This window comes from Moschus berezovskii, chromosome 22, assembly GCF_049115385.1.
Source record: "Moschus berezovskii isolate FMDL1 chromosome 22, NW_MosBer_1.0, whole genome shotgun sequence".
Taxonomy (NCBI): Eukaryota; Metazoa; Chordata; class Mammalia; order Artiodactyla; family Moschidae; genus Moschus; species Moschus berezovskii.
In genome coordinates, this window is record NC_142481.1 from 9,033,858 (window position 1) to 9,055,106 (window position 21,249).

The window sequence follows — 21,249 nt, forward strand, 5'->3', positions numbered from 1 at the left end:
GGGCAGATTTATAAGCCCTGTTTTATAACATCAGGCAAGGGAACATTCCTCCACATAATGTCTATCCCATGATATAATTAGGGATCCATGTAAAAAGTATCCATTTTACATTAGCAATGTAACCATCTCACATAAAGCCCTTTCAAATACACCAATCCTTATAAACATTGTTCTCAGTTCTATCAACACTTATACGCTTACCTTTAGCCTATCAACAAGTCTTGTTCTTATAAGGAGTCCCAGAAAGTTTCCTTTAAAGATAAAAAAGATTTTTTTTTAACATGGACCATTTTAAAAGTCTTTATTGAATTTGTTACAATACTGTTTCTGTTTTATCTTTTGGTTTTTTGGCCTCCAGGCATGTGGGGTCTCAGCATCCCAACCAGGACTTGAACCTGAACCCCCAGCATTGGAAAGTGAAGTTTTAACCATTGGATCGCCACAGAAGTCCCAAGAAAGCTTCCTTTTTAATTCCTCAGCCATTTTATTCATTTTGGGGTGTAAGGCTTTGAGGTCCCCAGTGAGGGAGTCAAGCAAAGGGACTCAGAATCTTTTGTCAATCTTGTACTTGATTAATTGATTGAACAATTGCCCCCAAACAATTGCTGGGCTGGAATCTCAGTGTAATTTTCTCTCAGCTTAAAAAAAACTTTTTTTTTTTAAACTGGTTGTAAATAGAGCAGACTTGTTTGGGGCCCTTTAACGTTGGGGTGCCAATAGAGGGTCCTTTTTGAAACCAGTTCCCCTACTGAGTTTATGATTACTCTCTCTGTCCAAAATTTCATTCCCTTTCTTATCCCACCCCTGTCCTCCTCGGGACTGAAAAGTATCCAGAAAAGGGGGTTATTAAGACTGCTCTCTGTGGGACCCTCCTGAGTACAAAACCCCTCCATGATCACAGTTTCTAGTTTGTAGAAAGGACTTTAGTCTCCTAGCTCTTCCCAAGTTCCAAAGAGTAGACTGAAACAGCTACTAGTTAGGGAAGTAAGGGAGTGCAGAAACAGAGGAAAAGCAAATAGTTCAGCTGTTTCATTTCTTTTTATGGCTAAGTAATACTCCAGTATATATACACACCACATCGTCCTTACCCATTCCTCTGCTGATGGACATTTAGGTTGCTTCCACGTCCTGGCTATTATGAATAGTGCTGTAATGAACATTTGGATGCATGTATCTTTTTGATTGAATTTTTTATAAGTAAATTTCAGCTCTCCGTATCTTTGGGTGTCCCTCGGTGACGACTATCAGTACAGTGTGTGGACTCAGGTGTCACCTAGGAATGACTGTAGCCCAGTACAGATCATAGAGTCTGGAGACTAAGTGGCTGCATATGTCTCACCCAATAATTGATTGAAAGTGAAAGTTACTCAGTCATATCCGGCTCTTTGTGACCCCATGGACTATACAGTCCACGGAATTCTCCAGGCCAGAATACTGGAGAGGGTAGCCGTTCCCTTCTCCAGGGGATCTTCCCAACCCAGGGATCAAACCAAGGTCTCCCACACTGCAGGCGGATTCTTTACCAGCTGAGCCACAGGGAAGTCCAAGAATACTGGAGTGGGTAGTCTATCCCTGCTCCAGCAGATCTTCCTGACCCAGGAACTGAACCAGGGTCTCCTGCATTGCAGGCAGATTCTTTACCAACTGAGCTATCAGGGAAGTTCCCAATCATTAATTAGCTATTGTCATTCCAATAAGATTAAACATTCCAATAAGATTAACAGTTTTATTAGTGTTCCATGACCTATGAAGGGGAGAAGAATACAATTTCTTCATATAATCTGTATATTCAGTGTTATAACTAAAGGGGAGTAACATGTGAAATGATCTGAATATTGCTGACACGTGTTCACTCTCAATAATTATTGGTCACTCACAGTATCATTATGATTATTGTCACCAACTAGAATTATTTAACAATTATTTAGCAATTGCAAGGAATGAAAATATAATTTTCACTCTCCCTATTGTTGATTATGTGAACATGTGAAGGCTTTGGTCCTCAGAAAGATAGAAGGTGGGTACAATGAAGTAACAATTGCTATTATGAATTTTCAATGTGGCAGACTTGAAAATTCTCTTAGCCCAGTCCCTAAAAGGTGAAATCACTTAATAAATGCTCATTATGTTAATGATTGGCCTCCCAGGGGCTCAGTGGTAGAGAATCCCCCCTTTCCAAAGCAGGAGACAGGTTTGATACCTGTGTTGGGAAGATGCCCTAGAGAAGGAAACGGCAACCCATTCCAGTATTCTTGCCTGGAGAATCCCACAGACAGAGGAGTCTGGTGGGCTACAGTCCACAGGGTCACAGTTGATGGGGTCACAAAGAGAGTCAGACATGACTTACTGACTAAGCAACAACAACAAAATGTTTATGATTAAACGGCAAACAGGAACTTCCTCCTGTAGTCCATATCTCCAAAATCACTGCGGATGCTGATTGCAGCCATGAAATTAAAAGACGCTTACTGCTTGGAAGGAAAGTTATGACCAACCTAGATAGTGTATTAAAAAGCAGAGACATTACTTTGCCAACCAAGTTCCGTCTAGTCAAGGCTATGGTTTTTCCAGTGGTCATGTATGGATGTGAGAGTTGGACTGTGAAGAAGGCTGATCGCCGAAGAATCGATGCTTTTGAACTGTGGTGCTGGAGGAGACTCTTGAGAGTCCCTTGTACTGCAAGGAGATCCAACCAGTCCATTCTAAAGGAGATCAGTCCTGGGTGTTCATTGGAAGGACTGATGCTAAAGCTGAAACTCCAATACTTTGGCCACCTCATGTGACAAGTTGACTCACTGGAAAAGACTCTGATGCTGGGAAGGACTGGGGGCGGGAGGAGAAGGGGACAACAGAGAATGAGATGGCTGGATGGCATCACTGACTCGATGGACATGAGTTTGAGTGAACTCTGGGAGTTGGTGATGGATAGGGAGGCTTGGCGTGCTGTGATTCATGGGGTCGCGGAGAGTCGGACACGACTGAGCGACTGAACTGAACTGAACCCCACAACCTGCGAGTCTAAAGCAAGTTTTTGACTCCTATGTTCAAAGAGAGAGATTTCAGGGACTGCCCTGGTGGTCCAGTGGTTAAAACTCAGAGCTTCTGAAGCAGGAGATGTAGGTTCAGTCGCTGCTCAGGGAATTAATATCCCATGGGCTACTCAGTGCAGCCAGAGATTTTCTAAAAATTTTTAATTCGATTGCTATAAAAAAGAGAGAGAGATCGCTGTTCACCTGAAACTAGCACTACATCATTTCTTAATCATTTCTTAATCAGCTATAGTGTGGTGTTAGTCGCTCAGTCGTGTCTGTCTGACTCTTTGCAACCCCATGGACTGTAGCCACCAGGCTCCTCTGTCCATGTCTCCAGGCAAGAATACTGGAGAGGGTTGCCATTCCCTTCTCCAGGGGATCTTCCTGACCCCAATGCAAAATAAAAATTTTAGGGAAAAAAAGAGAGATGTCAGTCCATGGTTTCTCAATTTCCCTCCAGCTTCTTGTTACTATGCCTTTTTATCTAGTTTTCAATTTTGTTTTTAATTATCTTAAAACTAAGAGAAATCTTACCAGAAATACACAAAAAATTCTTGTCCATAATTCACACAGATTCACCAGTGGTAACATTTTCCAACATTGGCTAGATTGTGTCCTCATTTCTTTCACTCTCATGTATGATATTAACTTTTTTAACCATTTGAGAAGAAGTTACTGATGCCATTTCCTTTTATCCTTCCACACTTCAGAGAACATTTTCTAAGACCACAGATATTTCCTTTATAGTCTCAGAAAAATGATCGAGGAATTTAGTATTGATGCAATGTTATTATCTAATCGACATTGTGCATTCAAATGTGTCCGGCTCTCTCAATAATAAAATGATAGCATCTTCTGTGGCCCAGGATTCAAGCTAGGATTTAGTTTACAATATCCCTTCTCCTTTCTCTGGACCATATCTTCAGCTTTTCTTTTCTTAGGGTTTTATTTTGTTAATAACAATTTGATAATTTGAATGGTACCAGACAATTATTTTGTACAGCTTCCTCAATCAGAGTTTACACAATATGTTCTCATTAATACCTTCAGGTCTAGACTTCACCTTTTAAATATGCCCCCCCACCCAAAAAAGGAAGGAAGCAAGCAAGAGACTTCCCTGGCAGTCCAGTGGTTAACACGCCAAGCTTCCAAATCAAGGTGCATGGAATTCAATCCCTAATCAGGGAACTAAGATGCCACATACCTCCTGGTGTGGCCAAAAACAAACAAAAATAAAGAAGGGGAGAGAGTAAATTTACTGTGGGGAAACCTAACAAACATTACCTCGGCCAGGCGATCAAGGTCAATGGTGAGTTGTCAGGTTGATAGTGAAAGCCCTTGAAATGTTGGGACTATAACAGTATTTTACCTCCATGACCATCATCTCCAAAACCCAGAAACCCAGTCTAATTATCAGAAAAAAAATCTGGAGTACACCCCAAGAGAGGGACCTTCTCCAAATTATCTGACCAGTCATCCTCAAAACTGCCACGGTCATCAAAGACAAGGAAAGTCTGAGAAATTGTCACAGCCAAGAGCGACCTAAAGAGACACAAAGACCCAATGTAATGTCGTGCTGGAATGGGGTCTTGGACCAGAGAAAGGATATTAGGTAAAAACTAAGGAACTCTGAATAAAATATGGACTATCAGAATTCTTTTATTATCTTTACCATTTTCCTATACCCCCAAAAATATTGAACAAAATAATAATAAAGATTATTTAAAATATTTTTTCAGGCTATCCTAGTGGTCCAGTGGTTAAGATTCTGCCTGCCCACACAGGGAACAAAGGTTCAATACCTTGTCCGGAAAGTTTCCACATGCCATGGGGCAGCTGAGCCCCTGCGCCACATATTCGGCCCAACTGCATAAAGCCTGTGCTCAGCAAAGAGAGAGTAACCCCTGCTGGCTACTACTAAAGAAAGCTTGCACATGGCAACGAAGACTCAGAGCAGCCAAAAAAATAAATACATAAATTTTAAAAAACAACACTTATCAAAGTGATTCATTAAAAAAAATAAAATATATTTTCTTAATTCACCACATGTCTACACCCTCCATCTTGTTACTAAACTCCTGGTTCCCTCCCATGACGTCAAACTCAGGTTACTCCAGAATGTTCCCTGAATGACTTCACGATTGCCCAATATTGTCAGTCTTGTGACCCTCTATGAGGACAGTAGGCACAGTCCTCAGTGAACCAGGGAAGATTAATGATTGTTTGATGCTGACTATAAAGCAGACCTCCCAGACCAACAGTGACTATACTAAGGCTGAAACACCCACGAGAGGCACAAAGGTCTCACTGTCATGACAGGAGAGTGTGTGTGGTTTGAAGGGATACCCTTCCCGAGCATGGGATGCCCATTGGAACACCTGAGAGAGGTGCAGGAAATTTTATTATTAAAGATGAGGATGTCTTACTGCTGACTTACCCCAAATCAGGTAAGGAAGCAGGACCAGAAGCTGAGAAAGGCTTCCTCGTTCATTCAGCAGACAGGCGGAACTTTTTCTGTATGCCGACAGTGCGCTGGGGGAATGGAAATGCACACCAATACCGCTGAAGAGCTGACTCACTGGAGATGACCCTGATGCTGGGAAAGATTGAGGGCAGGAGGAGAAGGGGCAGCAGAGGAGGAGACGGTTAGATGGCACCACTGACTCAATGGACATGAGTTTGAGCAAGCTCTGGGGTGTACTGGAGGACTGGGAGGCCTGGTGTGCTGCAGGGGCCACGAAGAGTCGGACATGATGGAGCAACTGAACAACAAAAGCCACTGGCTTTCAGAGGAAAAGGATCTAGACAGGCAGTTACACAATAAACTGAGTGCTCAGAGGGATAATCTAAGGCCTCAGGGGAACCCACGGGAGTGAGTCACAAGGCAGACTCAGGTGTGGAAGAAGATGGCTGGCCAGGGAATCTATAGAAAAAAGGGGGAGGGAGGTAATTATGTGAGATGCACATGTTAACTAGTTTGACTGTGGAGGTCATTTCACAATGTGGTGTTATTGTTGTTGTTTAGTCGATAAGTCATTTCCAACTCTTTTGGGACCCCGTGGACTGTAGCCCACCAGGCTCCTCTGTCTTAGGGATTCTCCAGGCAAGAATACTGGAATGGGCTGTCATTTCCTTCTCCAGGGGTTCTTCCCAACCCAGGGATGGAACCTCCTACATTGGCAGGTGGATTCTTTACCACTGAGCCCCCGAGAATCCCTCACAATGTATACATATATCAAATTAACATGCATACCTTAAAGATATACATTCTATTTTTCAAGAATTTTGCTTTTTACCTTTTGATTATTATTATTACTTATTTTTGGCTGTGCTGGATCTTCATGTGAGTGGGCTACTCTCTAGCTGTGGTGGGCAGCTTCACTTGTGGATCACAGACTCTAGAGCTTCGGTAGGTGCAGTGTGCAGCTCAGCCATTGTGTACACGTGCTTAGTTGCCCTTAGCAGGTGGAATCTTCCTGGACCAAGGATGGAATCCGTGTCCTCTGCATTGGCAGGCAGATTCTTAACCACCAGGGGAGGCCTACACTCTTTCGCTTTTTAACTTTAAACAATATTTCTTTCCCTTGAAATTTATATATATATATATATAATACTTTAAAAATACATCATATGCGTTTCTATGTAAAGTATATCTTCATTCTTTTTCTCTTACTATTTCTGCTTTATTAAAGAAACCATAAGCTCCGTGCTAGCAAGAACAAGGCTTATCTAGTTACTTGTGTAACATAATGGGGCAATGGAGGGTTTAGTATTGCCGCGTTGACTCTCCTGCTTTTGAACTGACAATGTTAAATACATACATTTTCATTTGTTAGTTATAATCAATGGGGAGGGCAGGGAGTAAAACACAATTATCTCAGCAAAAAACAAAAAAGAGGAAGAAATGACATCTGTATTGAGATAAAAGGAATGAATGTGAAATTATTCTGTGAGAAGGGATAGCTTCTGATAAAGGTATCAGTATGGATCGTGGTCAGGTATTGGAAACGAGCCTGACAAATCCAAGGGACAGAAAGGATGTGAATTATGCCTGTGAGGGGTGGGGTCGTCGCAGGACTGTGGTTAGGCAAGAAGGAAGGCTGATGACCTTAGAAGTGGCGTGGTAGTGAAACGCCAAGGGCAGTGGGGACATAACCTATCACAGGTTTAATAAATACCCAAACGGCGGGAGCAACCCAAATGTCCACTGACAGATGAGACAGAATGTAGTCGCTGTGTATAACAGAACACTATCCAACCTTGAAAAGGAGTGAAGTTCTGACTCACGGGACAACATGGCCAAACTATGAAGACATTACCCGAAGCGAATTAAGTGAGACACCGTATGCCTGCACGTAAGCGAGGTTATCAGAAGCTGAAAGTAGAGTAGTTGGTAGAGACTGGCAGGGACTGGAAAGAGGGGAAATGGAAAGTTGTTACACAATGGGTCCAAAGTTTCGGTTTTGCACGATGAGAAAGTTCTGGAGGTTGGTTACACAACAGTGTAAATATACTTAGCCCAGCTGAAATGTACTCCTGAAAATGGTTAAGATGGTGCTTTGGATGATCTGTATACTTTATGAGGATTTTTAAAAGTCAGATTGAAATGGCTGACTGGAGAAGGAAATGGCAACCCACTCCAGTATTCTTGCCTGGAGAATCTCCGTGGACAGAGGTGTCTGGGGGGTACAGTCTGTGGGGTGGCAAAGAGTTGCACATGATTGAGCGACTAAGCACAAAATGACTGACCATGATTTTCCTTTCTTTATCTAGGAACGAACTGGTTGATGGAAACTGTCTGCCTGATTCATTCTAAGGGGGATCCCAAGTGGATCCAATCTGTGCCCATTGCGGAGCGCTCCCCTTGGGTAGAGGCTTTCAGTGGGTATAATCTACTAAAAGATAAGGAAGGCCCACGTTTCATCACTTCTCACCTGCCTGTCCAACTCTTTCCCAGGTCTTTCTTCAAGTCCAAGGCCAAGGTCAGTGCACGTAGTCAAGATAGACTTGATCAACACTCATTAAACTTTAACTTACCTAGCAACCAGTTGAAGATCTGATTGAAATGCAACTGTATTCAGTAGGTATGTGGTGGTCCTGAGATTCTGCTTGTATACACCACAGCCATACTAAGTACAAAGCTATAGATCATTCCAGAGGTTCTACAAGCCAAATGTAAACCAGAGACAAAGAGAAACCATAATGCCCAAACCTTAGGAAACCACATTAAAGCCTAACTAGAATTCATAACTGTATTATACCCTCCATAACACTCCTTTGAGAAAGAATGTTCAAACTACCGCACAATTGCACTCATTTCACATGCTAGTCAAGTAATGCTAAAAGTTCTCCAAGCCAGGGGTCAACAGTACATGAACCGAGAACTTCCCGATGTTCAAGCTGGATTGAGAAAAGGCAGAGAAACCAGAGATCAAATTGCTAAAATCGTTGGATCATCAAAAAGCAAGAGAATTCCAGAAACACATCTACTTCTGCTTAATGGACTACACTAAAGCTTTTGACTGTGTGGATCACAGCAAACTGTGAAAAATTCTTCAAGAGATGGCAATACCTGACCACCTGACCTGCCTTCTGAGAAATCTGTATGCAGGTCAAGAAGCAACAGTTAGAACTGGACATGGAACAACAGACTGGTTCCAAATCGGGAAAGGAGTATGTCAAGGCTGTATATTGTCACCCTGCTTATTTGATTTGTATGCAGAGTACCTCATGTGAAATGCCAGGTTGGAAGAAGAACAGCTGGAATCAAGATTGTCAGGAGAAATAATAATAAACTCAGATATGCAGAATGCAGCACCCTGATGGCAGAAAGGGAAGAAGAACTAAAGAGCCTTTTGATGAAAATGAAACCGGAGAGTGAAAAAGCTGGCTTAAAACTCAACATTCAAAAAATGAATCATTTTTTGATTCATTCAATTTAGTTCAGTCCCATCCGTTCAGTTCAGTTCAGTTGCTCAGTCATGTCTGACTCTTTGCGACCCCGTAGACAGCAGCACGCCAAGCCTCCCTGTCCATCACCGGAGTTTACTCAAACTCATGTCCATTGAGTCAGTGATGCCATCCAACCATCTCATCCTCTGTCATCCCCTTCTCCTCCTGCTTTCAATCTTTCCCAGCATCAGGGGTCTTTTCCAATGAGTCAGTTCTTCCCATCAGGTGGACAAAATATTGGAGTTTCAGCTTCAGCATCATTTCCCTTCCATTGAATATTCAGGACTGATTTCCTTTAGGATGGACTGGTTGGATCTCCTTGCAGTCCACGGGACTCTCAAGAGTCTTCTCCAACACCACAGTTCAAAAGCATCAATTCTTTGGTGGTCAGCTTTCTTTATGGTCCAACTCTCGCATCCATACATGACCACTGGAAAAACCATAGCCTTGACTAGATGGACCTTTGTTAGCAAAGCAATGTCTCTGCTTTTTAATATGCTATCTAGGTTGGTCATAACTTTTCTTCCAAGGAGCAAGCATCTTTTAATTTCATGGCTGCAGTCAACATCTGAACTGTTTTTAGAGCCCCAAAACAATTCAGAAAACAGAAATAGGAGCCACTGTTTCTATTGTTTCCCCATCTATTTACCATGAAGTGATGGGACCAGATGCCATGATCTTCATTTTCTGAATGTTGAGTTTTAAGCCAACTTTTTCACTCCCTTCTTTCACTTTCATCAAGAAGCTCTTTAGTTCTTCATTTTCTGCCATAAGGGTGGTGTCATCTGCATATCTGAGGTTATTGATCTTTCTCCCGGCAATCTTGATTCCAGCTTGTGCTTCATCTAGCCCAGCGTTTCTCTTGATGTTCTCTGCATATAAGTTAAGTAAGCAGGCTGACAATATACAACCTTGACGTACTCCTTTTCCAATTTGGAACCAGTCTGTTGTTCCATGTCCAGTTCTAACTGTTGCTTCTTGACCTGCATACAGATTTCTCAGGAGGCAGGTCAGGTGGTCTGGTATTCCCGCCTCTTGAAGAATTTTTCAGTTTGTTGTGATCCACACAGTCAAAGGCTTTGGTGTAGTCAATAACGCAGAAGTATATGTCTAGTCCCATCAGTTCATGGCAAATAGAGGGGGAAACAATGGAAACAGTGACGACTTTATTTTATTGTGCTCCAAAATTACTGCAGATGGTGACTGCAGCCATCAAATTAAAAGACACTTACTCCTTGCAAAAAGAAAACTAAGACCCACCTATATAGCATATTAAAATGCAGAGACAGGCAGAGGGTTTCCTGCTCGGCTCCTGCGGAGGACCAGCCTGCGACACTCTCAGACCAGCATCGTGACTGTGGACCTCTGGACCCTCAGCCCCGGCCCCTCTTCTGGAGGGTCTCTTGGAAGTCGTTCCGTGTCTCCAGACTCCACAGCCGGCCTTGAAGTCACAGCTGGGAGCCCAGATTGCTATGGAGGAGCAGAGACCCGCCAAACGCTTCCACTCGACGGCCCCCAATCAAGGTGCCCACGCGGCGCGCTGCCCTGGGGGAAGAGGAGGAGACCCTGGGGGGCCCGCCGGCCCCGCGCAGCCCTCGAGACCCTTGGCTTACGTGAAGCCCGTGAGATGTGAGGTGAGATGGGAGGCCTCCGGCTTCGTGGGAGGCGCCGCGCAGAGAGGCCGAACCCGCCGCCGACGGAGCGGCCACCGGGCCGGGAGGGACCCTCGCGCCCCGGGGGAGCTGGTGCGCCAGCTTGGGCCGCACCCGCGTGTGGAGCAGGGGCCCCGCCGGCCCCCGGAGCCTGAGGCCGGGCAGACGCAGGCCCTCGCGCCCAGCAGAGCGGCGGAGGCGGCGGCCGCGCGCGCGCTGACCCGCCAGGAGCTGCTGGATGCCTACGGACACTGGGACCTCAGAGAGGTCCGGCCTGCCCACTGCGCCTAAGTGGGCTTCGTGCCCGCGGGCTCTGCCGCGATCATGGTGCAGACGCAGGCCGGAGTCTACCTCTACTCTATCCCCGGGGCCCAGGTCCAGTCCCGCCAGCCTCCTTCTCTCTAAAGACCCCCGAGCCGCGACAACTGCAGTCCCAGCCCTGTGCCCTGTGCCCACCTGCATTGTCCGGGCTGAACCCTGAACCTGAATGCTCCCCTGCCAGCCTGCCAGCCCAGGTCTGCTTCCCAAAGACCAGCAGGACTGACGGGCGGGCAGAGGGGCCCAGGACGACCCCCCACCCCCACCCCGACACGGGGAGAAGCTGTGGGCGGTGCTCCCCAGCCAGCGGGGGCAGAGTCAGGATGCCCGGGTCCCTGGCGGCCTGCGGAAGGTGGCCAGCGGCTTCCTCTCGGAGGAGAGAGGCGGATGCTAAGCCGGGGGTGGGAGTGACACAGGGGCGAGGCTCCATCCTGTGATACTGCTGCCTGGGCAGGCCTGCAGGGAAGGCAGAACCGGCCAGACCACAGCGCTCCTTCAGCGGCATCGCGACTCCGGAGAACCCCGAGGAGACAGCCTGGGAGTCTGGTAGTCTCCGGTTCCATAACCCGTTCCAAGCTGGACCCGGGGGCTCGCAGACAGGAGGGGCTGGGGTAGCATCGAGGCATGGAAACAGGCCTGAAGGAAGCCCGCACCACCTGAGCACAGAAGCACACGGGCTGGTAGTAAAGCCCTTACTGGGAAAGCGCTGAGAACGTTCTTCAGCCAGGAGAGACAAAAAAGGGGGAAGGAAGAAGCAGGAAGCAGGGAGATGAGTGAACTGCATTATTATAAAGTCTGAATAAAGACAACCTGGGCTTCCCCTCAGACAGAACAGAATCTGCCTTCAATGTGGGAGACGAGAGTTTGATCCCTGGGTGGGGAAAATCCCCTGGAGTAGGAAATGGTAACCGACCGCAGTGTTCCTGCCTGGAGTCAGGGACAGAAGAGCTTGGAGGGCTACAACCCAAGGGGTGCCAAGGAGTCGGACACGACTGAGTGACTAACATTTTCTTTAAAGACAATCCTCAAAGAAGACAGAATGATCCAGAACATAGAAACCTGGGGGATGGAAGCGTTCAAAGGAGCTAAAAGTGACTGAGATTCTATCTGGTCCCTGGGGTCCTGGGGGTTGTTGAGCTGAAGGAGCAGAGCCCTGGATGTCTATAAGCAGGGGCGCCCGTTGGCAGCCTCTGAATGAGCTGGCATGAATAACTCCAAGCAGACTGAGGAACACGTGGACCCCTGACTCCTATGAATCAAACAAAAGGCATGGGAGTGACAGAAACACAGAGAAAGCAGGATGCTTTGGAAATGCCAAGGAAAGAGCAGGTGGAGGTGGCTTCTGCTCCCAGTTTCACTGGGAGTGCCTTACACACTTCACCACCAGGCAGGGGTTTTCCAGGGTTTCCTCCCAGCCCTGCTTGAACAAGTTGAGATCACTCCCATCTCCTCAGTCTGATAAGAGGTTTATGATTAACTGGATTTCCTATTTTGTTAAGCAGACTTTGACTGCCTGATTCATTTGTAAGAGAAAACATCCATGGAAAACCAAGAGAATTCTTCCTGTGAAAAATGTTTTCTTGTGTATTCAGTGATCTGCTTGAATAAACCTTTCTCCTGGCTTTAAAAAAATAAAAAATAAAAATAAAATAAAATGCAGAGACATTACTTTTCTGACAAAGGTCAAAGCTATGGTTTTTCCAGTAGTCATGTATGAATGTGAGAATTGGACCATAAAGAATGCTGAACACCGAAGAATTGATGCTTTTGAACTGCGGTTCTGGATAAGACTGTTGAGAGTCCCTTGGACTGCAAGGAGATCAAACCAGTCAATCCTAAAGGAAATCAATCTTGAATATTCTTCAAGGACTAACACTGAAGTTGAAGTGTCAATACTTCGGCCACCTGATGTGAAGAGCTGACTCATTAGAAAAGACCCTGATGTTGGGAGAGATTGAAAACAGGAGGTGAAGGGGATGACAGAGGATGAGATGGTTGGATGTCATCACTGACTCAATGGACATGCGTTTCAGCAAGCTTGGGAGATGGTGAAGAGTGGGGAGCAAGGCATGCTGCAGTCCATGGAGTCACAGAGTCGGACAAGACTGAGAGATTGAACAACAACAAACCAACCTTTGTTGCTCCAAAAAATACTTGTGTGCATGCTCAGTTGTGTCCTGGTTTTCCGTGGTGGCTCAGATGGTAAAGTGTCTCCTTGCAATTCAGGAGACCCAGGTTTGATCTCTGGGTCAGGAAGATCCCCTGGAGAAGGAAATGGCAACTCACTGTAGTATTCTTGCCTGGAAAATCCCATGGACAGAGGAGCCTGGTGGGCTCCAGCCCATGGGGTTGCAAAGAGTCAGACACGACTAAGCGACTGCACTTTCACTTGCTCTCAGCTATGTCCAACTCTTTTGCAACCCCATGGACTGTTGCCCCCCAGGCTCCTCTGTCTATGGGATTTTCCAGGCAAGAATCCTGCAATGAGTTTCCATGTCCTTCTTCAGGGGTCTTCCCAACCCAGGGATGGAACACAAATCTCCTGAGTCTTCTTGCATTGCAGGCAGGTTCTTTACCAATATACTTCAATTTAAAAAAGAGATTGTGAAACTTAAAATGATATTCACCTTTTTCGAAATTTCAGTATGTCACAGCACAATTAAGTTTTTTTCAACCCATCATTTTCTAAGATTATTTAAAATCAACCAATTTATATGTGACTGATTGGTGTTAGTGAAATGCCTGTACAGGGAAACTGAAATTTAGAGAGAGATGAGTGAAAGTCGTTTATTCGTGTCCGACTCTTTGCGACTCCATGGACTATGCAGTCCATGCAATTCTCCAGGCCAGGATACTGGAGTGGGTAGTCTTTCCCTTCTTCAGGGAATCTTCCCAACCCAGGGATCAAACCCAGGTCTCCCGCATTACAGGAGGATTCTTAACCAGCTGAGTCACAAGAGAAGACCAAGGGCCTAGAATAATGTCACAAAGAAAGCTGATACCGAATAGAGATATGATTCAGATGTTGAAATGCCAAGTATTCTTGCGTGTGTATGTGTCTGTATGTATGACTTAATCTTACGGGTTAGCTTGTTGAATCTCTATATACATAGCTAACTCGGAAACTTTCTTCCAGAACCTTGATTTAGAACATTTCTACTCCCCCAGAATGTTTCTCCACACACAGCCCCAGTCAATGTCCACCCATAGAGGCAACCGCTGTCCTCTGACTCTTCACTCAATAGTTTAGCTTGTTCTTGAACTTGATATACACAGACTCATATCACATGAACATCTGACTTCTTCTTTTTAATATCTGTTTTTCTGGAGTCTTAAAAAAAATTTTTTTTTAATTTTTAGCTCTGCTGAGTCTTTGCTTCTGCTTGGGCTTTTCTCTAGTTGCCAAAAGCAAGGGCTACTCTCCAGTTGCAGTGCTCGGGCTTCTCATTACGGTGAGATCTCTTGTTGCGGAGTTCGGGCGAGGGCTAGGGTGCTTGGGCTTCAGTAGTTGGGGCTATCGGGCTCTAGGGCACAGGCTCAATAGTTGTGGCACACGGGCCTAGCTGTCTGAGGCACGTGGGATCTTCCCAGACCAGAGATCGAACTCCTCCTGTCTCTTGCATTGGCAGGCACATTCTTTATCACTGAGCCACCAGGGAAGCCCGAACACCTGACTTCTTTCACTCAAGATAATTGTGGGTACACAACATCCTCAGGAGCTGGTTGGGTATAATATGAAACTGGACCCCAAGGCAGACCATTCCAGATTGGTAGGTGGCAGGTTTAATAAGCAAGGGAGGGGCTCTCCTGGTGGCTCAGTGGTGAAGAATCTGCTTACTAACCCAGGAGACATGGCTCCGATCACTGGTCCTGGAGGATCCTACATGCTGAGGAACAATTAAGCCTATGCACCACAGCTACTGAGCCTGGGAACCGAAACGACTGAAACCCACGTGCCCTGGAGCCTGTGATCAGCAACAGGGGAAGCCAATGCCATGAGAAGCCTGTGTACTGCAATGAGAACGCTGGCACAGCCACAGAGACCAAGCACAGTCAAAAATGAATCAACAAAATTATTTTTAAAAATAAGCAAGGGACTTACTGATGGGATGTGTCTTAGGCAGCCACAAGATGGGTAGCTTTCTGCCTGCCTACCCCATCTTAAAAGTTTGTATAGAGGACTTCACCTGGCTTGAGACATGTACAGGATCCCCATTGTTTCAACACCACATTACAACCTCAAGGCTCTATCCTTGGGCAGCTTCTGGTGCAGAGAAGTCAAGTGGAACACACTCCTTCTATAAATGTATAAGGGGGAGGGGTAAGGTGCCTCTATTTGCCTACATCCAGCTCACAGGTCAGTGATTCAATGAGTCAAACCTCCATGAATTTCCCCAACAATAACTGGGGGGAAATTCATTCATGATGTTGTGTATGCACAGATATATATTGTTGTGTGTCACTAAGGATCACATGATTTGTTCATCTATTCTATCAGTAATCTTTACAGTATGCAAATATAATATCAGTGACGTATTAAAATCTTCCTGTGCTTCCCATTATGTGGGTGCATGCTAAGTCATGTCTGACTCTTTGCAACCCCATGGACTGTAACCCACCAGGCTCCTCTATCCACGAGATTCTCTAGGCAAGAATACTTGACTGGGTTGCCATTTCTTTCTCAGGGATCATCCCAACCCAGGGACTGAGCCCACATCCCTGGCATCTCTTGCAATGACAGGCAGATTCTTTAGTCTATAGTATCCCAGAGGAAAAGAACAATGCTTTCCTCTTCCTAGTTAGGGCCTTACTGTTGGTCCAGTGACTAGTTCACAGGAACTTTAAAATACACATTTGATTAATTAATTTAATAAGTAATTCATTAAAATAACCCATTGGTATTTAAAGGGCACTTTCTAGGAATTGGTTTTTTCAACATTTTTATAACGATCAAGAAGGTTGGAAAATGACTATTGATTTTTCATGATCCAATTTTTCTCTTTAAGATGATCTACCTCATCAGAAATCCCAGAGATGTTTTAGTGTCTGGTTATTTTTTCTGGAGGAGTGCAAAATTTGTTAAGAGACCACAGTCACTGGAACAGTACTTTGAATGGTTCGTCAAAGGAAATGGTGAGTGAATGTAAAACATGAAAGCTGGGAGTTGTCAGAGTCCTTCTGCAGACCTCTTCTTATTTTTTTACCCAACTTGATGTCTCTACATCTAACCAATGCAAGAGTGTAGGGTTCCATCACCACTGGAACCCAAAGTTTCTAAATCCACATACTATCTTGTAAAGCAGGAGAACTTCAACCAGCCCTTTTGTTTGCCCCATCAGAAACCATCCTAGCCGTTTTCTGAATCTCCATGACCTAATACTAACACAAAGCATTCACATTCTTCTCCTGTCCCCTCCTAAAATTGAGACTCTCCTAAATCTCCTGACTAGGAGACTTTCTGAAAGGCAGCTTTCCTTGGCTTCCTGGACAATACAATCCTGACTTTCCACCATTTAAGGGTGCATCTTTCTAAAAGTCCCTTAATTCTCTTGTCCTCTGTGTCTAAAAACTGTATGCATTACCCCAGGTCCTTTATGGGCTTCCCAGGTGGCTCAGTGGGTAAAGAATCTGGCTGTAATACAGGAGATGCAGGAGATACAGGTTCTGTCCCTGGGTCGGGAAGATCTCCTGGAGGAGGGCATGACAACCCACTCCAGTATTCTTGCCAGGAAAATCCCATAGACAGAGGAGCCTGGCAGGCTCCAGTCCCTGGGGTTGCAGAGAGCCAGACACGACTGAAGTGACTTAGCACGCACACACCCAGGACCTCTATACTTTTTTAAATTAATTATTTATTTATCTGGCTGCATCAGGTCTTAGACGTGGAAGGTGAATTCTTCCATCTTAGTTGTGGCTTGGGGGTTCTTTCATTGCAGCATGTGGGATCTAGTTCCCTGACCAGGGGTAGAACCCTGGCCCCCTGAATTGGAGCATAGTCTTAGCCACTGGACCACCAGGGAAAGCCCTCTATACTTTTAATTATGCAGAACTTCTAAGCATTCTCAGATACTTGAAGTGTTGCAGTTTTTCTAAAAACTATGTGGTGAATCTAGTATCACATCGAGGTCATATTTTTTATTGAGTTGATCCTGAGTGAACTCTTCAGCCATATCTCCTGCTTTGCTTGAGACTACTCTTTCAGAAAAAGAGCAATAAGACTTCCCTGGTGGTCCAGTGGTTCAGAATTTGCCTGCCAAGGCAGGGGACACGGGTTCGATCCCTGGTCCGGGAAAATCCCACATGCCATGGGGCAACTAAGTGTGTGCACTGCAATACTGAAACTATTCCCTGCTTTGGGAAACCGAGTCAGTTTCCCAAGGAATAATAATTCCAACAGAAACAATGAAGGAAAGATGACGGCGGGGGCGGGGGAAGTGTTGTGAGAATGTACCTAACAAGCAAAAATATCTAAATGCTGAACAGATAAGAGGCAAAAAAAAAAAAAGCCATTTCTCAGACCACACGACTCTCTAGACAAGATCTCCTTACAGACCGTTGAAAACTGTATAAAAACCTGCTGCAAAGGAATTAGGCTTGTTAAAGGGCAAATGCAGGGTGGTGGATACCAGTTATAACAAGCGTAAATGTGCCTGGCGTTGTGCTAGCAATTGTGCCCACAGAGTGAACATATATATGAACCCCTGCTTTCATTCCGTGGGCCATCTACTCACTCTTTCTGCCTCCCCTCCATGCAGTGCCATTCGGATCGTGGTTCGACCACACTCAGGGCTGGATGTCCATGAGAGACAAGGAGAACTTCCTGATACTGAGCTATGAAGAGATGAAATGGGTAACGATTGCTCTGAGAGTCAGCACACTCTCTCCCCACCATCTGCACTCTGCCCACCTTCCCTCCATTCCCCTGTGTCTCCCTTCCTCCTTCTCAAAGTTTAGCCTATAGTCAACAGGAGTGAGAATAGCAATACCTGGTCTTCACTGCCTTATTTCTGGTTCACACTTCAAAACTTCATGCTCTCTTTCTTCACATGGTTTTCTCTGTTTCACCATAAGGTGAAGGACTTTTTTACAAAAGACTTTTATTTGTGTATTGCCTGTGCTGGGTCTTCATGGCTGTCCTCAGGCTTTCTCTAGCTGCGATGAGTGGGGGCTACTTTTTGCTGCGGTGTGTGGGCTTCTTAGTGCGGTGGCTTCTCTTGCTGTGGAGCACAGGCTCCAGGTGTGCAGGCTGAGCAGTTGTGGTGCCCGGATTCTAGAGCACAAGCTCAATAGTTATGCCACATGGGCTGAGTTGCTCCAAGGTACACGGTATCTTCCCGGACTAGGGATCGAACCCATGTCTCCTGCACTGAAAGGCAGAATCTTATCCACTGAGCCATCAGGGAAGCCCTTTGCTTTGTTTTTGTTAGGATTTTTGTTTTGTTTTGTTTTTTTCCATGTTATTGTTTTTGCTTTTATTTTTACTTTTTCAGGTGTGTGATTTCTTGGTAGACCAGGCTAAATGCTCATGGAATAAAGAAAAAAAATTAAAGCATTATAGCTCTAAGAGAAAAGTCTGATTCAAAGCAAAGCTTTTCTGGTTATAAAATCCATTTTCTTATCATAATCTCAAGATCATGAGCCAAGTATTGATATAATAAATAAGAAGATATGGTAATGCTCTCTTGTGTTCTTCAAATGATAGTTGTGAAAAACAGCATTATTTGGGCACGTAGCCAACACTTGAAATCAAATCCTTATATTTTCATCAGGCTTTCCCTGAAACTCTCTTGCCTAATCCTGATCATAATTGTCTAGAAGCCCTTCTGAAGTCTCTTTAGAAACCCAGCATTTTGGTGTTTTAAGGTGTCCTGAATTCAACTATACTGGGAAATCCATCATGGTCCTTCCATGTATTTTTTTCAACCTTTCTCTAAGTCATTTTTAAATTTAACAAACATGATATTATTAAAGTATAGTTCCTTACAGAGTATATAGTTTTTACTGTCCTGCAAAGTGAATCAGCTAAGTGTTTACATATATCCCGTTCTTTGGATTTCCTTCCTGTTCGGGTCAGCACAGCATTACTAGAGCTCTCTGTGCCATACAGCAGGCTCTCATCAGTTACCTGTCCTGACCTTAGCACCGACAGCGTCTGTGTGTCAGTGTCAGCCTCTCCGTCCCTCTGGGCTCCCCAACTCTGTCCCTACTCACGTCTCTACGTTATCTTCTCTTGTCTTCTGCCCTCTCCTCCTCCTCTGTCTGCTGTCTCCTCCCCTCATCTCCTTTTCTACGTTCTTGCTCTTTCACATAATCTCAGACTTTCTCTTCTTCTAGGACACGAGGAGCACTGTGGAGAAGATCTGCCAATTCCTGGGCCAGACACTAGAACCAGAAGAACTGAACTCAGTCCTCAAGAACAGTTCTTTCCAGGCCATGAGAGAAAACAATATGTCCAATTGTTCCCTCCTGAAGGGTCAGTATTTAGAAGAGAATGGAGAACTTTTGAGAAAAGGTAAAAGAAAACGTTCTGCCTTCAAAATGGATCAGACTATGTAGAGATTATTCTTGGCTTATAATAGGGCACTAACCATGGGGAGTAGGTAGGGACTGTTTGAATTTATCAACTTAAATTGCTCATCACTTGAGATCGTCTCTTGTGAGCCCTTATCAGGGCATTTCTTTTTAGAGTATTGATGTGGGCTGCAGGTTTTTGAGAAAGTTTATTATTTTAAGGTTCATTTGTTTTGTTGTGGATCATTTTGAAGTTTATTGAACTCGTTACAATATGCTGCTGCTGCTGCTACTGCTAAGTTACTTCAGTCGTGTCCGACTCTGTGCGACCCCATAGACGGCAGCCCACCAGGCTCCGCTGTCCCTGGGATTCTCCAGGCAAGAACACTGGAGTGGGTTGCCATTTCCTTCTCCAATACATGAAAGTGAAAAGTGAAAGTGAAGTCGCTCAGTCGTGTCTGACTCTTAGTGACCCCATGGACTGCAGCCTACCAAGCTCCTCCGTCCATGGGATTTTCCAGGCAAGAGTACTGGAGTGGGTTGCCATTGCCCTCTCCCGTTACAATATAGTTTCTGTTTTATGTCTTGGTTATTTGGCTGCAAAATAAATAGTGGCATGACCAAATAAATAATAAACAATTTTTAAAAAGCAGAGATTAGTTAGACATCTAATACAATAATCCAGGTGAGAAATGATGTTGGCTTGGATGGAGGTGGCAGAAATAGTTGTGAAAAGTGACTACACACTGGTTATTACAGACCCAGTGCATTGCAACTTGCCAGGCTCCTCTGTCCATGAGATTCTCCAGACAAGAATAATGGAGTTGCCATGCCCTCCTCCAGGGGATCTTCCCAACCCAGATATTGAACCTGGGTCTCCTGCATTACAAGCAGATTCTTTATCATTTGAGCCACCAGGCAAGATCTGTTATAGAAAAGAGAGCAGTATTATTGCTGATGAATTTCACACAAGATGAGCTGGGAGAGGAGAGAAGGCAGGAAATTGTTCCAAGCAGGCAGAAGTGTAAATGAGTATGGCCACTAGGTATATGAAAACAGCAAACCATTGGTCATTCTGCTATATTAACTGGGATTTCCATGTCAAACAGACAGAAGGAGATAGATCGAGGGCTTCCCTGATGGTCTAGTGGCTAAGAATCTGCCTGACAATGCACAGGACACAGGTTTGATTAGTTGCCCACTGGCCGCAGGCAACAGAGTCCATGCACCACAACGGCTGAGGCCAATTCTAGAGCATGTGCTCGGCAACAAGAGAAGCCTGCACACTGCAACTGGGGAATAGGCCCCACTCAGTGTAACTGGAGAAAGCCTGTGCCCAGCAACAAAGACCCAGCACAGCCACAGATCAACAAACTTTTTAAAATAAATAAAATAAAACAGGTAAGAATGTGTTGTGTACTGCTTAACATCAATAAATTAAAAGAAACAGATCTAGAAGACATGTGTTAGAGTCTTGAGACCTACCCCTAGATCTGACGTGAGTCTCTATTTTACGTTTGTCAGGCGTGACTGGGGACTGGAAAAATTACTTCACGGTGGCCCAAGCTGAAACCTTTGATAAACTATTCCAGGAAAAGATGGCAGACCTTCCTCAAGATCTGTTCCCATGGAAATAATATTCACAAACTTCTTGATACTACGCGGACAATGATATTTGCTTTCCTGTCCTCGTACATGTGAAGGACTAGGAGTAATCCCATTAAACCTGTTATCTGATCCTGGTGCTTCAGTTGATCAAATCTCTGCATCTTTGAGGACTTGAC

The 21,249-nt window shown here is 44.9% G+C and overlaps 1 protein-coding gene across 1 annotated transcript; it reads left to right on the top strand.

Moving 5' to 3' along the window:
• The first annotated feature begins 5,344 nt into the window (after positions 1–5,344).
• LOC129546189 (sulfotransferase 2A1-like) lies at positions 5,345–21,126 on the top strand. Its single transcript, XM_055411051.2, is given in 7 exon segments — positions 5,345–5,426; positions 5,429–5,479; positions 7,806–8,014; positions 15,961–16,087; positions 17,710–17,804; positions 19,289–19,466; positions 20,990–21,126. Coding segments are annotated over 7 exon segments (855 nt in total). The 3' UTR covers positions 21,103–21,126.
• The last annotated feature ends 123 nt before the right edge of the window (positions 21,127–21,249 follow it).